Consider the following 15,506-nt stretch of genomic DNA (forward strand, 5'->3'; position numbering starts at 1 on the left):
ATATAAATATATAAAAAATAAATTGTCATAAAGCACAGTGCTTTGGATTATATTGGGGCTTTTCATGTCTGTCTTGGAGATTCTACCATAAGTCAGATATCAGAATATCCACAATGACAATGCAGGAGATACATTTGCATATATTGCTAATCTAGTATATACAAAATTGCCTCATGCATATTTATTATGGGTATTTTGAAACTCAGACTGATTTTGGAGCCCAGGAAGATTTGGGAATTCCTGATCTTCATAATTACAACAAAACTCACTGAAGTGTGTTGTTATAGTTGTACTCTGGGGCTTTTTTTTTCGAAAGAGAAAAACATCTCAGAAAAGGCAAAAAAATGGCATTTGGATGTTTTCCTCTGAAAAACATCCAAATCATGATTTTCAAAAATTTGATTTGAGACATTTTTCTATGCAGTGTGTCCAGAATCACAAGGGGGCATGTTGGGGGTGGGATTTGACGTTTTTCTGCCATAATGGAACAAAGCAAAAATGTACAGGGCTAAAAGTTAGGCATTTTAGTCTTCACCTGTGCCAATCACATCTAAGTCACAAAAAGGTGCCCAAAATGACAAGATGACCACTAGAGGGGTTAAGGCATGTCTCCCCCTTTACTCCCCCAGTGGTCACTGATCCCCTCCTACCCATCCCCCAAGATGTGAAAAAAAAACCAGTACATATCATCCTCTATGACAACTTCAGATGTTATGGCCAATCCTATTACAGCAGCAAGCAGGTCCCTGGAGTAGCCTAGTGGTCAGTGCCATGGACTGTAGAGAAGGGGTCCCAGGCCCATATCCCATTCTAACTGGTACACTTGTGGTGGAAAGTGTGAGCCCTCCAAAACCCACCAAAAATCTACTGTACCTACGTATAGATGACATCTGCAGCCATAAGGGCAATTGTAGTGGTGTACAGTTCAGTAGAGTAAGTTTTTGGTGGATTTTGGAGGGCTCACCATACAATATAAGGGGTTAATGGTGAGATGTGCACCTGAGACCTTTTATGTGAAGTCCACTGCTGTGCATCCTAGGGCGCCCCACTGCTCTGCTGGGATGTCTGTGTGGCCAGTCTACTAAGGATTCTGCCCCCCTCCCCCCATACATTTAATGGCTTGTTTTTGTGTGCTTTTTCCCCATGGACATTTTTGTTCCAAAAATAGTCCTAAAAGATAAATGCACTGAGCACAAAAATGTCTAGTAAAAGGCCATTTTTGAAACAAAAAGTTGGATGTTTTTCTAGTTTGAAAGTGGCCATGTTCGCTACGTTTTGCATAAAGCATCCAAAATCAAATTAAGACATCATATCAAAAATGCCCCTCCACATCTAGAAAAAGAGCATCCCTCCCCTCTTATAACAAACTTTCTGCCCAGACAAATGTCTTTAGGAATAAACTTGTTGAAACTCATCCAAATATTTTACTTTTACAGCCTCAAGCATGGGGAAGTATATCTAAAGGAGATCCACCTTGAACACTTTTGCTACCTTAATATTTTCCCAAATACCCTGGAGATATTCAACATGGCTGAAAAAGGTCCTTCAGGGCTGAATAGGAAGATCTCTAGATCTACCCTTTCTCTTCCACCAGAACCAGTGGAGATCATCAGAAGCAAGTCTTGTTCAAGGAGAGTCAAAATAAATGTAGGTGGACTCAACCATGAAGTCTTATGGAGGACCTTGGATAGACTACCTAGGACAAGATTAGGGAAACTACGAGACTGCAACACTCATGAAACACTTCTGGAAGTATGCGATGACTATATGCTAAATGAGAATGAATATTTCTTTGATAGACATCCGGGGGCATTCACTTCCATTTTGAATTTCTATAGGACAGGAAAGCTACATATGATGGAAGAAATGTGTGCTCTATCTTTTGGCCAAGAGCTTGATTATTGGGGAATTGATGAGATATATTTGGAGTCCTGCTGTCAGGCACGATACCATCAGAAAAAAGAACAGATGAACGAGGAACTGAGGCGGGAAGCAGAGACAATGAGAGAAAGAGAAGGTGAAGAATTTGATAACACCTGCTGTCCAGAGAAAAGGAAAAAGCTCTGGGACTTGTTGGAGAAACCCAACTCATCAGTTGCAGCAAAGGTAAGATGAAGGACGTGTTTATTCAAACCTATTAAGACAGCAAATTGCAGTATCAGTGCATAGTCTCATAGTTTATAAGGTGCTTCACAAAATGGATTTCTTATTTGAAAACCTATCACTGAAGGTAAGCACAACATATATTTTTGAATGCAATTGCAAATACTTGCATTTCAGTGCAGTGTTTGAAGTTACTTTCACAATTTTTTAAAATTTTCCATCTGCCCTATATTCACCTTGTCCAAAAATGAACAAAAAAATGCATTTCAGTTCCTGAGATTAGTTTTAAAATCATTTTTCTATTGGATACCTAGAGTTTGCTTGAGTAAGGCCTTTCTCCCACTCTGTGTTTATCGGGGAAAGATTGATGAATCAGATCTCTAATATATTAGTTGTGTGTTCCACATACATGTTATAACAGTTCTTTCCCATATAACAAATAATAAGAAATTAATTTCATATTTCTCTAGGAAACCCTTGTCAGGCAGATATTGGACTGGTTCAAAATCCAAAAGCCATGTTCCAGTATATCACGCCAACTAGATCTAAATAAACATGTTTGTCTTTGTATTCCAGCCTGGTGAACTTGATTTGACATGCAAACTAAATACTTATAGAACCTTATCTATGGGATGTTCTGTTGTTTATGTAGGGTAGTAATACTATAAGCCATCTATGGGTTGGTTTAGCAGTCTCTCTAGTTCAAAAGAGCAGCAGCCTTTCAAAAGGCAAACTAATATTACATGGAGAATTTTTTGTTAATGATGTTGGAAAAAATATTGCCCGGTTCATTAATATAATAAAAAATATTACAAATAAAGGATTATCAAAATATTTAATATTAAACATCACATTCCTGTATTACTTTGTAGACGCGTATATACAAGAAATCATCCCGTTTTTAATGTTTGCCATGTGCAAATTACCATTAAAGATTATAAAAGGTAATGGACTGCAAGTTAGGTATAATGGGCAAAAGATATTTGATCTATAACATTTTATCTCTGCTGCAAAAAGCTATGTAGGCCAATCTGGGGCACATCGGACTCTCTCCCAAGGCAATGTACTTCAATATGTAATTTATTGCTCACTTTCAAATTATGCAGAATAGAGGCCAAAGTAAACAGTGCAACAGGCAAATAGGAATAAACCACATGCAATATTTAGGAAAGGTTTATGGCTAAAGTCATTCTTGTTCGACTGCACAAGCCAGCATTATCTCTGTATAATAGAAATATAGAATATTCCTTACATGATAAAGACTGGAAAAACATAGCCATGTTGCTGGTTCTGCTGATAGACCATTCAAAAATGTTGCCATCTTGTAAAGGTAGACAGTGATAGTTTATCTAATCATTCTAAATTTATGATTTTTTTCATATTATATACTTGTGGAATGTATTTGAATATCTACTGTTGCAAATATGTGCCCACGTTTTTACTTTATTCATAATATATTGAAATCAGCATTTCATGGTTGCAGTGTTCACTGCCCTTATGGTTTCTTTTCAGTTCTGATTCTTCTTTAGTAGAGAGGTGTGGTAGCCGTGTTAGTCCACTCTTAAAGGTTATCAATAGAAATCAAACAAAATAAAACATGGAAAAGAAAATAAGATGATACCTTTTTTATTGGACATAACTTAATACATTTCTTGATTAGCTTTCGAAGGTTGCCCTTCTTCGTCAGATCGGAAATAAGCAAATGTGGTAGCAGATAGTATATATAAGAGAAACATCAAAGCATTACTTTGAGAGTCTGACAGAGCGGGAGAGTGGGGGTATGCATGGGGACATCAAAGCATTTCATTGATATTCTAACAGAATGGGTGTTGGTAGGTGAGAGGAGGGTAATAAACAGAGAAATAAACAGAGAAATACAGCTTTATGGTTTATAATGGGTTAGAAAACCTAGATCCTTATTAAGTCCTGTTTGTTGTGTGTCAAAATATTCAATCATTCTTATTTCAAAGGTCTTACGTTCCTGTATTGTTTTAAAATTACCTTTCAGTATTCTTACTGTGAAATCACTGGTGCAGTGTTCTGGTCTTGTGAAGTGTTGGCCCACAGGGGTGGGGGCTTGACTGGCACAGGCTATTTTCATGTGATGTCTGTGCAGATTGAATCTTGTCTTAAGCATCTGGCCTGTTTCTCCAATATAGCATCCTTCGTTACATTTTTTACACTGAATGATATATACCACATTGGAAGATGAGCATGTAAAATAGTCCTTTATGTTGAATATTTTTCCTTTGTGAATGACTGTGGGGTCTTGTGAAATGTTTTGGCATAGTTTGCAGCTGGCTGTGTTACACGGAAACGCGCCCTTTTCTTTTTCCATCTGTGTTGGAAGTTTACTTCTGATCAGCTTGTGTTTTAAATTGGGTGGCTGTCGGAAGGCCAGCACTGGTGGAGATGGGAATATCTCTTTCAGTAATTCATCTTCCTGGAGTAGTGGCTGTAGTTCTCTTATGATTTTCCTCAGTTTTTCCAGCTCTGGGTTGTATGTTACTACAAGGGGAATTCTGTCTGTGGCTTTTTGCTTTCAGCAGTTGGGGGTTGCTCCCATTAGTTCTTTAGAGTTGTAGCTTGGCCTTTGTGTTTGGATATTCTGCAATTTGTTGCATCATGCAGAAAAAGAACAATAATTCTAAATGCATTATTCATATTGATTATGAAAACAGAGGGATTATGTATTCAGTGTATGTGCAGCCCTTAGACCACCTTCTGTTTGTTTCCCATGGGCATATGTGCTTGTGCTTGCCACTTTAGAGAATGGTATGGAAGAATACGGGTAGATGCTGAGAATACATCCCCATACAATCCATGGTAATTCAACATTAGTTAACTATAAAGACAAAATAAAGTATTCTTAGGTGAACATTAACATGTGAAATATTGCAATTCACCACTGCTTTGAGTGGCGTTACTAAAGCTGTTGACATACTAAGACGTTTTCATACCCATCCCTTTCATGCACAGCTACGAATGATAATCATGGCGTTCATTGTCTGTACTGGGAGCACAGACTCTTAGGGGCTCAATAACCACAGATATTATTTCTCTGAACTAACATTCTAATTGATGAACATTCAATACAGATCCCAGATCGAGAAGTACCAGTGTCTAGGTATAATTCAGTGAATGCATGGCTAAGACAAAGAAGACATTTTAAAATCATCCACATCATGCATACCTGAGAGCTATTTGTGTAATAGTACCTACTGTCCAGAAAGAAATATTTAGTCAATTTTAAGCTTCTACAGTATGCTCCAACTGAATATTTCAATAGAGCCCGGTTTGGAGATTTGCAGAATGTACCCATGTGTATACTTTCAAAAGAGCATCCATAAATGTCTGATTTTAATCTATTTCCTTCACCTAATTATCTTCAACACTGACTATAGTCACCATTAATAAAAGAAAAGGAAATTATGTCTGTGTCTGACTATTAAAATTTAATTGCCAAAGTAACTTATTGTCCATTCTTAACCTTTTACTGTTTGCCATTAGACATCACACAAAAAACTGCAATGGCTTATCATCAGCTATTTTCACTGTAAAAGCTTGTTTACCTGTCTCCTGCACTGGTCTTTAAAAGATTATTTAGTTTAAATTCTAAATAGGGTTCTCATGAGACACGGACGGTATCATATAACTATTGATACAGCTATTTTGGAAATTGTAAATATGAAAGAACAGCTTTCATGTCAATCTTCCCTGCTCTGGAAGAGACCCCCTCATTGCATGACTGCTTTGCATGATTAACTGATATATTTATCTGTGGTACTTGCAGCCCTTGACAGGCTGAATCTGCCACAGTAAGTGCTAATGCTTTCATGAAATGTTCAGTCATTTAGAAACCACTATGCTTCAATATCTGCTGTTAAGTATTAGCACAGTAGCTGTGAAGAGTTTCTCAAGTGCTGAAATATATTTCGTTGCCATGAAGCACAGGTAAAAACTGAGGAAAGGAGTGCATCTGTACACATAACATTCACCGACATCCTAAACTAACTGGATTCATGCCATGTTTAGATTTCCTCCAGCATTTCGTTTTAGACTAATTAATCTGGTTTCAGTCCTCATTCTGCTCACCAAAGAGAAACTGTGCCAAGAATAAACTGGATTTATGTCCTGTTGCCTGCATGAAGCACCGGCATTCATGCCAAAACTCAATTCACAACATGCGACTTGATATTTTTTTTACTCCTGGGTGGGATTAGTAACCTCAGAAACAATGAGAATTTACAGGGTGACTATTAGTGGCAGTGGGTCAAGTGGATGTGCGCGTTCTCTGCCATAATACAGACATGATTGAAAATAGCATATGTGTAATGAACTGCATGTCCTTTTTAATGGCAGTAGGTTGTGAATTTCTAGGCTAGCAAGGATATTTCAGCAGTTAATATGAGCTGACTTTTGCTTATATGTTTTCTTGTTCTATTCACAATTTAATGTCTTTTTGAAAACACAGCACTGTTCTGTTGTGGGCCTGATATATGAAAGGGCTTTTCCGATTGTATGTCTATGGGGAAAGTACTTGGTACTTCTAGCCTGTACGTGTTGTTTTAAAAAAAATGCCATCCCGCAAAAATTTGGGCTTTCCTCACAGGCAACACTGCAAGGCAAGGATCCAAACAACTGGGACTGGTGGGGCCTGACCACAGCATGGACAGGGAAGTGGCAATTTGGTAACTACCTTTAGCCAATGAGTGATACTGATAGCGTCCCACAGATGAGTTACTCCTCAGACCAGAGAAGATACTCTAAGCTGCTCTGGATTGTGGTTTGATATCACTGTACATTACAGTCATTACTTATACATGTTTTATGCTCAAATGAAATAGATGTTAAAACTCACTTGTTAGATGAGAATTACTCTGCACTACGATTGCCTATTAAATATTGCAGGGAAAAAGCGAATAGGCCGTTAATATACAATCTGCAGCATTTCTTTTGTTGTTGTTTTTTCCTGCAGTAATATTTTTCCAGACAAGGTCATTTGGAGATCAATCTATGAAGCAGCAAAAGGCTTCACAAAGGTGATAGTGCAAGGAAGAACAGCAAATAAAACAAGACTATTGCATTTGTGAAGTTTAGAGCAAGCTCCTTCACCTTTTAGTACATGCTATTCCACAAAAGACTAATGAGCTGAAAAATCACGCAAATCAGTCCATTAGTAATTTCACATGAGCTAATTTATGCAGAAATGGACCACTATCATTTCCTGCAAGGCTGAACTGCACCACAGGGAGATGCAGTTGAGGGTTTTGTTTTGTTTTTTAAATGATCAAGTCCACGATTTTATATGAACTTTATCATAAGGAAAATGTAGCACTCTGGATTTCTGTAATATTTAAATGAGCTGGCACTATCAAAAACAGTTTTCACGGTGCCAGTTCATTTCTGCGAGTTCCCTTGCAGCTTAGTACACGATTCTTCTTATCACGGATCATTGCACCCTCTTCTTCCTTTTCTCCTTTCTACCTTCCTATTTATTTATTTTCATTTTCCTACCCTTCTAATTTGCTTCTATGCAGGTTCTTGGGTAACATTATCTAAACTCTGCTCACCCTGCAACAACCAGACAATTCTCTTGGTTCATTCATGTCAGTATGATTGAAAGGGCAACCCAGCTATCCATTTTCAGCTGCTGTTGTCAGGGGGAATCCCTGCTGGTCTAAATGAGTTGCCCTTTTAAGATGTATTGTGCAAAAAGCAGCAGTGCTGGCTGCTGAAGCTATGCCCATCTGCACTGGGGGGCTGTTTGACTTTTTCCATATTTCTTTGTGCATGTGTGGCTGCACAAGCACTGAGTCAGAAGCAGGAGGGTAGCAGCCAGGAGCGTTCAGGTGACAGGGGGCCCAGGAATCACCATCTGAAGAGGAGGAAGACTGCATGCAGCAGCTAAAGATAAAGGGATGGTAGAAAGCCAGGTACCATCATCTGAAGAACAATAAGACTAACAACCCCCCAACCCCCCCCCCCCCAAAAAAAAAAAAACCTTTCACACTCTTCCCTGATCCACAGAAATATTCTTATAAAATAATGGCCATTCCAGTGCCCATTGGCTGTAGAAGTATCATCATCTTGGAATTGTGAAGTTGCACATGGCTTTAGGAATGCATTCCTATCCCAGGGACATTCTCCCATATGAATGCCAGGAAGAGGTGAGGTCTGGGAGAGGAATGTGTATGAAGGCTCTGCAAACCTTAACAACCCCATGCTGCTACCAGTACTTCCACCATTGGGCCTAGGATCCACTACTTTTGTAAGAATATGTCCTCAGGGCAGGAGAGAGTAGAGGATAAAAGGCTGGCCCAGCCTAAGGTGACAGAATTTAGAGGGGTGGTGGTGCAGTTCTGATATGCTCCAGAGACTTCCCCTGATTCTCTTCTCACTACTGCCCTCTACCTTCTCCTGAGCTGGCCAAAAGATTGAAGAAGCATTGTTGAACTAAGGGAAGTAGCACAGCTGAAGGTTCACTTAAGTCATTTGATACTTTTGGGTTGGTCCTGAGAGGAAGAATGATTCTGAGGGCTGAAGGGCTTTCTTTTCCCCAGATAAAGGGATGTACACATTGACTCCTTGCCACCACTGCAGCTTAAGTCCTCACTTCCTTATACGGATGGATGATTGATTCTTGCTAATCTGGAGAGACCAGTGGTCAGTATACATTTCCAGTTACATTAGCTAGATTTTTGGCACAATGTGCCACCAGCTTCCCTTGAAAAAAACCAAGGCATGAGAGGAGAAAGGAGAGGGAAGAGAAGAATAGGGAAGATGGAATGGAGAGTGCATGGGACAAAGATTATATCCTATCCACCCTGTACCCCAGCACACTCACCCCCTCCCTGCAAGTACATATATCCACCCCACAAGCCCACATATACACTTCCACTTCCACTCACTGACCTCATAGACATATACCTCACACACACACACATATTCACCACATGCAATCCCCCTACTAGACAACCCCTGCCACCCTAGTGAGCTACACTACACCATACCTCTTCCCCAGATGATATATCCAAAATATGGAGAATGGAAGATAGGGAAACACACCATTGTATCACACTGTGAATATATATTTTCCAACTTGTTCTCACATATATCAGTTCTGAAACCACAGCAGTTTACTGTGGCTAAGAAAGCCAATCCATCCTCACTCTAAAGCTATCTGTTTCCTGAATCTTTCTCCCTCCCAGGGGCTGAAGGGGATGACTTCCCACCCTTCCCAAACAACCAGTGGCTATCCCACAGAGCAGCAGCTGGATGGCAGAGCATTGCCCTACACCACTGGGTCAGTCCCTGCTCTCTCTTTATTCTCGATGTCAATCAGTTTTTCAAGGAGCCTGAAGCAGCCACAATTGCTACGTAATGCCTAAAATAGCCTAGGGATAATATGTGCCAGCTCACCACAAAGGGCAGCCAAGTAATAGTAAGACAGTTCCGGATGCCATCAGTTGCTAGCAGGATATCCCACTGAAGGGGAGGGATGGTGACAATCCTTACATTTTACCATGCCCATTTCAGCTCTATATTTAGATCTGTGACTACTAATCTTTGCCAGGGTTATATTTGTACTGAATTGCACAGAAGCATCAATAACACCAAAGCATCACTAGCTGTGGCTTTTCTTTTAGTGTGTTAGTCATGAAAAACAGTGTTACCACAGTTGAAAAATGAAATATCAGGGAAAGGGAAGAATGGGAGAGTGCCGTACCTGGACGGTTAAGTACTTTTAAATATCAGGTGGTTTAACCTTAAAAATTACCATATATTGAATAACCAAAGCAAATTACTGTGTTGCATTTGTCATCGGGTTTTAGTTTCATTCAAAACACTGAAGAAACATTTGAGGTATTCTGAACTGCATCAAACCCTGCAGTTACAAAAAATGCTTTGTATATCAAGAGAATACATGACAGGGACAATAAGAGAGGCATATAAAATCCTGAGTTAAGTGAATCTGGTATATGCAAATCAGCTGTTTACTCTTTCAAAAAGCATAAAGACTGAAGGGCATGCTATGGAGTTACTAAGTAGTACATTCAAAACAAACCATGGAAAATATTTTTCCAATCAGTGCACAATTAAGCTCTGGAATTTGTTGCTGGAGGATATGATAATGGTACTTTGCAAAGCTGAGTTTACAAAAGGTTTTGATAAGTTTCTGAATGAAAGCTCAAACCTTCATTCTTTCTAAGTATACATACTGAGATCTTTAAATCTGTCCCCATATACTTTATGAAAAAGACCATTGACCATTTTAATACCTGCCCTTTGGATGGACTCCATCCTTTTATATCTTTTTGAAGATGTGGTCTCTAGGCGCCCTGATTATTTATTTATTTATTTATTTATCACCTTTTTGAAGGAATTCACTCAAGGCGGTGTATGTAAGAATAAATCAAACATGAGCAATAGACAATTACAATTACAGCAGTAAAAATATTCAAATAGCAATACAAAGTATGAACATTTGCATGGGTGTGCACGCTCACAATAAATAGGATAGCTTAAAAATAAGAGTTTAGGTAAAAGAGCAATAGACTGAGCCAGCAATGCCAGAGTTCAAATTCTGCTGATGCTCCTTATGACCTTGCCAAGTCTCTGCACCCTCCATTGCCTCAGGTATTTGGATTTGGAATTAGCTCTCCCTTTTCATTGGTAAAATTGTCATTTTTCTGTCCTCAGAGGGCTTACAATCTGTTATGATTCAGGGTAGTGAGCCCTTGGTTCATAGTGGAAGTCTACAATAAACTGAATCCTAACAAATTGAGTACGTGACAGGCCCAACCTAAGATCACGGTCTGGAACAGGACAAGGCCAGAAGCTGGTGGCTTCTCAGGAACCCACTCATACACAGAAACCGTCTGCTTCTCAGGAACCCACTCACATAGTCAGATGCTGGAAGCTGAACTGGAACCCACTCACACAGACAGAAACAGGAAGCAGAGACACCAAGGGTGGCCCATCTCAGTGCTGGAAATTTACCACCGCAGTGCTGGAGATTGAAGGCCAAATGAGTGAGATTTTTCTCATGAGCCGCAGCCATGTATAAAACTAGTTCTGGCAGATGCACATACCAAAAACTGATGTATTACAATCAATAAATAGAAAATAAAATTAGCTTTTCTACATTTGTTGTCGGAGATGCCAAGGGTGGCCCATCCAGAAGAGTGACAGTTACCATCCCAGTAAGTGAAATTAAAGGTCAATGAGTGAGGTTTTCCTCTCAGTGCATTCAATCTATAAATTTGAAATGGTGGTGAAGGGACTGAAGTCCAAGGAAGGGCTGCTGGCTATTCTTATTGAAAAATAATGCCTTCATGTGTCTTCATGGATGATGTTACATATTTTAAACACAATTATGTAAAACACAACACGAAACCACATACAAAACTATGGAAACAATTCTACTGTATTTAAAGATCCCTCATCTGGCAGTATCTCATGATTTAAACTTGATCACACACATATCTGCTATAAAGACAACTATCTCAACACACAACAGATTCTGCATAAAATCCCGTCTGATGTTATGACAAACTAAAATTAGATTAAAGTTTTGGTGTCAGCTCAGTAAGGCCAACACACGATCCCTCCACTACAAAACACTATGCAGAAGCTTGTGTAAAAACACATTCAGAACCTTACCATGCCTTAACAGCACTAGCTCCCAAGATACAAAAAGCAACAACCTTACATATGAAAAGGCACTGTAAATATTATACCATGCCCTAAAACATTAATACCCTACCTATTGAAAAAACACAAAACAAACATGACTGCAACAAGATCTCTACACAGGCACTACATGCTAGCAGAGTATCATACCTTATTCCAGTGATTCCCAAACTGGGTTCTTCAGAACCCTAGGGATCCTCAAACTCTCTTCCTTAAGAAATTAGATTGTAGACTCTGTTTCTATGAACATTTACATGTTTACATAAATTGATTGTTCCTCGGTGTATGAAAAAATATTTTAGGGGCTCTGCTATAGTAAAATGTTTGGGAATCACTGCCTCAGTTGGAGACAAAAAAAAACAGATAGGCCATCAACAAATATGAAACAAGGGACCACACATCAGTAATAGAGGGATGAAGGCATGAAACTGAACTGGAAATCTCAGGAAGTCAGACTCTGCACACAACAATAATAGAGAGAAACTGAAATGCAAAAAAACAGAGATGGGCATTTTCAAAAGCTAACATAATTTTTTTCTCCCCTTGTTGTTTGAGCATTTTATTTTTCTATTCATGTGAGTCCTGGTGTCTCTTCTGCTTTTGTCCTGTCTGTGCAGGGTCTCCTGTCCATTTGACTTTTCCTCTCTCTCTCTATGTCCACCATTCATCTTCCCTCTGTGTCCCTATCTGTCGTGTCCATCATTTTCCCTCTGTATCTGTCTCTATTCCTGCCTCCTTCCATGTACAGTGTCCCTCTCCTCCTCTAAATTCAGCAACTTTCCTCTGCTTCCCTATGTTGACCTGTCCTACAGTCTATCCTTTCCTCTGTGATCAACATTCCCCCCCCCCCACCAATGTCCAATATTGTCCCTATGTGTCTCTATTTCCTCTCTGTCCTGCTTTGCTCTTGTGTCCCTGTCCCTGTGCTCCCTCAATGTCCAGTATCTCTTCCATGTCTTCCTGTCCCTCCTCTCTCTTTTCCCTTCCTCCTATACCTCACACCCCCTACCGCCTTCTCTCTATCATAGGACCGATATCTCTCTCCTTCACCATCTCTCTTCCTCCCCCTTCCAACCCATTATATCTCCCTCTTGGGTCCAGTGTCTTTCCCCCCTACCTTCCTCTCCTCCAGTCTGACTCTCTTCCTCCCTTCTACTCCCACCCCCCAAGCTGGTCCAGCATCTATCCCTCTCCCTCTCTCTACAGCTCCTTGGTCATCACTTCTTATCTGTCCTTTCCTACCCCCCCCCCCCCCCCCCGGGGTAAAGCAGCACCTCCTTCATCTTTCTATCCCTGGATCCGGCACCTTCTTCATCTTTCTATGCCTAGGTCCAGCACCTCTCTTTCCTTCTCCATCTTGATGGTCCAGCATCTGTCCCCTTTCCTCCCCCCTCCCAGTTCCAGCATCTGTCCTAGTTCTTTTTCTTCCCTTCCCTTCCTCCCCCCCTTCCCAATTCCAGTATCTGTCCACTTTCTCCTTCCACCCTATCCCAGTCCAGCGTTTGTCCCCTTTCCTCCCCCCTGCCAGTTCCATCATCTGTCCCATTTCCTTTCCTTCCTTTCCTTCCCTTCCTCCCCCTCTTCCTGGTTCCAGCATCCCTCCCATTTTATTGTCCTCCCCTTCCCGGTTCCAGTGTCCCTCCCCCTTTCTCATCCCTCCTTCCCAGTTACAGCATCTGTCCCCTTTCTCCTTCCACCCTCTCCCTCCCCGCAGTCCCTGTCACTTTTTCCGCCTTTGCTGCTAGTAGCGGCACTGCTTCCATTGAATCAACCTGCCTTAGTGCTTCGGGCCTTCCCTGTAATGCAGTCCACCCTCGCGGAAGCAGAAATTTGCATCCGTGAGGGTGGGATGTTGTCATAGGGGAGACCCAAAGCCCCGAGGCAGGCTGATTTAATTGAAGCAGTGCCACTACCGAATCTGGCGGCAAGGAAAAAAACTGACAGGACCGGTGGAAAGGACCGAAGCTGGAACCAAAAAGGGGAGCGGAGGAAAGGGGAGAGATACTTACTGGGCACCTCAGCCTGCCCATGCCAGACACCAAAGTCACCTCTTCTAAGTGCATGCAAGGAGGGGGCTTTGGCATGTGAGCTGCAGTTGGGGGCCCAATGCATGTGTCACATGCAAAGTGCATGTGACTTGTATGTCTGTCTCCCTCATTACCCCCACAATACAGCATCTGTCTCCCTTCTTGCCCCCCACCATACAGCATAACTCTCCCTCATCGTCCCTCCCCCGTTATCTAGTACCTCTCCTCTTCTTTTAAAAGTTCTTCTTGCCGCAATCTATGCATTGCTGGCACTCTTAGCAAGAGCAGCCTGCTTTAGCCAATCCCAGGGCCTTCCTTCAGCAAGGGCAGGATGCAGCTGAAAGAAGGCCCTGGGATTGGCTGCAGCAGCTATTGCTGAGTAGCAGGCAGCTTCAGCCAATCCTAGGGCCATCCTTAAGCAAGGGTGGGATGCAGCTGAAGGAAGGCTCCCGGGAATGGCAGAAACAGCTACTGCTGAGTAGCAGGCTTCTTTAGCCAATTCTGTGGCCTTCTTTCAGCAAGGGTGAGACACAGCTGCAGGAAGGTCCTGGGGGATTGGCTGAAGCAACCTGCTATTGCTAAGAGTGCCGGCACTGCTCACATTGTGGTAAAAAGAACGTTTAAAAGAAGAGGAGGATCCCCCAGTAGTAAAGGTTATACTGACGGCGATTAAAAATGGACAAATAATACAGTTCTTCAAACTATGGGACAAATATAAAGTGTGGAGGTCTCAGGCGGGGGTCGAGCTAGATGCCCCCCAATTGATGATACCACCAATGTCAATAATACTAGTAGCAAAGGACTCTTACCTATAGAAGTATTAGAATTAGGGACAATATGACCAGGATAACTGTATGACAACAAAGAGAAAAGAGGGGAGGGTATCAGAGGGGGGGAGGGAGAAGGGCGGGGTTGTCAAGTGGAGTCAACATTTGTTAACAGCGTTACATCACTGTATGAATCTTAAAATTTATAAATAAAGTTTAAAAAAAAATAAAAGAAGAGGAGGAGAAGTATCGGATTGCAGGTGGCAGGGGAGGATGTCAATGCATGAGATTGGGTCTCTTAAGTGTGTGAGCTGGAGAAGGGGCCTGATTGCATGTGTCACACACTAAATGCATGTGACTTGGTATGTCTGAGGAAGCTGAACTGGAACCCACTCACACAGACAGCGAGGAGCTGGGCTGGAACCCACTCATAAGCAGCATGATGCTGCACTGGAACCCACTCACATGAGTAGTTGAGTGATGCACTAGAATCCTCTCACATGAGTAGTTGAACATTGTACTGGAACCCTCTCACATAGGCAGCAAGCCATGCAAAGTCAAATAGGAGACAGGAAGTGCTCTGAACCCACAAGGAGCATCGCTACAGGGGCAGCTAATGATGCAAGAGCGTCTAAGAGAAGGCTGGACAGGGTTAAATTACTCTCTCCGCAACAGCATCTGACGTCACTGCAGGGCGTGCTGGGGGTTGGTCAAAGTGGGTCCCATGGAACTTTCTGGATGAGATGCCTCCTTGGCGATGATGGATGAGTCCTTTTGGTGCCTGCGCAGTCATAGACTCCCGAGTCACAGTAGGACTGTGACACAATCTAAATTCATACTTCAGGCAATAGACTGTGAAATAAATAAATAACATGCACAAGGAGCATCAGTGGGTGAAACAGAATGTGAATCC

At 41.4% G+C, this 15,506-nt stretch overlaps 1 protein-coding gene across 1 annotated transcript in view; it reads left to right on the forward strand.

Moving 5' to 3' along the window:
* Window positions 1-1,527: 1,527 nt before the first annotated feature.
* The window catches only part of KCNB2 (potassium voltage-gated channel subfamily B member 2), a 401,524-nt gene continuing 387,545 nt past the window's right edge, over window positions 1,528-15,506 (forward strand). The window contains exon 1 of the mRNA XM_030190172.1: window positions 1,528-2,106. Within this exon, the coding sequence (XP_030046032.1) occupies window positions 1,528-2,106 (579 nt within the window). The remainder of the gene's footprint in view (window positions 2,107-15,506) is intronic.

The sequence above is a fragment of the Microcaecilia unicolor genome, chromosome 1 (genome assembly GCF_901765095.1).
Source record: "Microcaecilia unicolor chromosome 1, aMicUni1.1, whole genome shotgun sequence".
Lineage (NCBI taxonomy): Eukaryota > Metazoa > Chordata > Amphibia > Gymnophiona > Siphonopidae > Microcaecilia > Microcaecilia unicolor.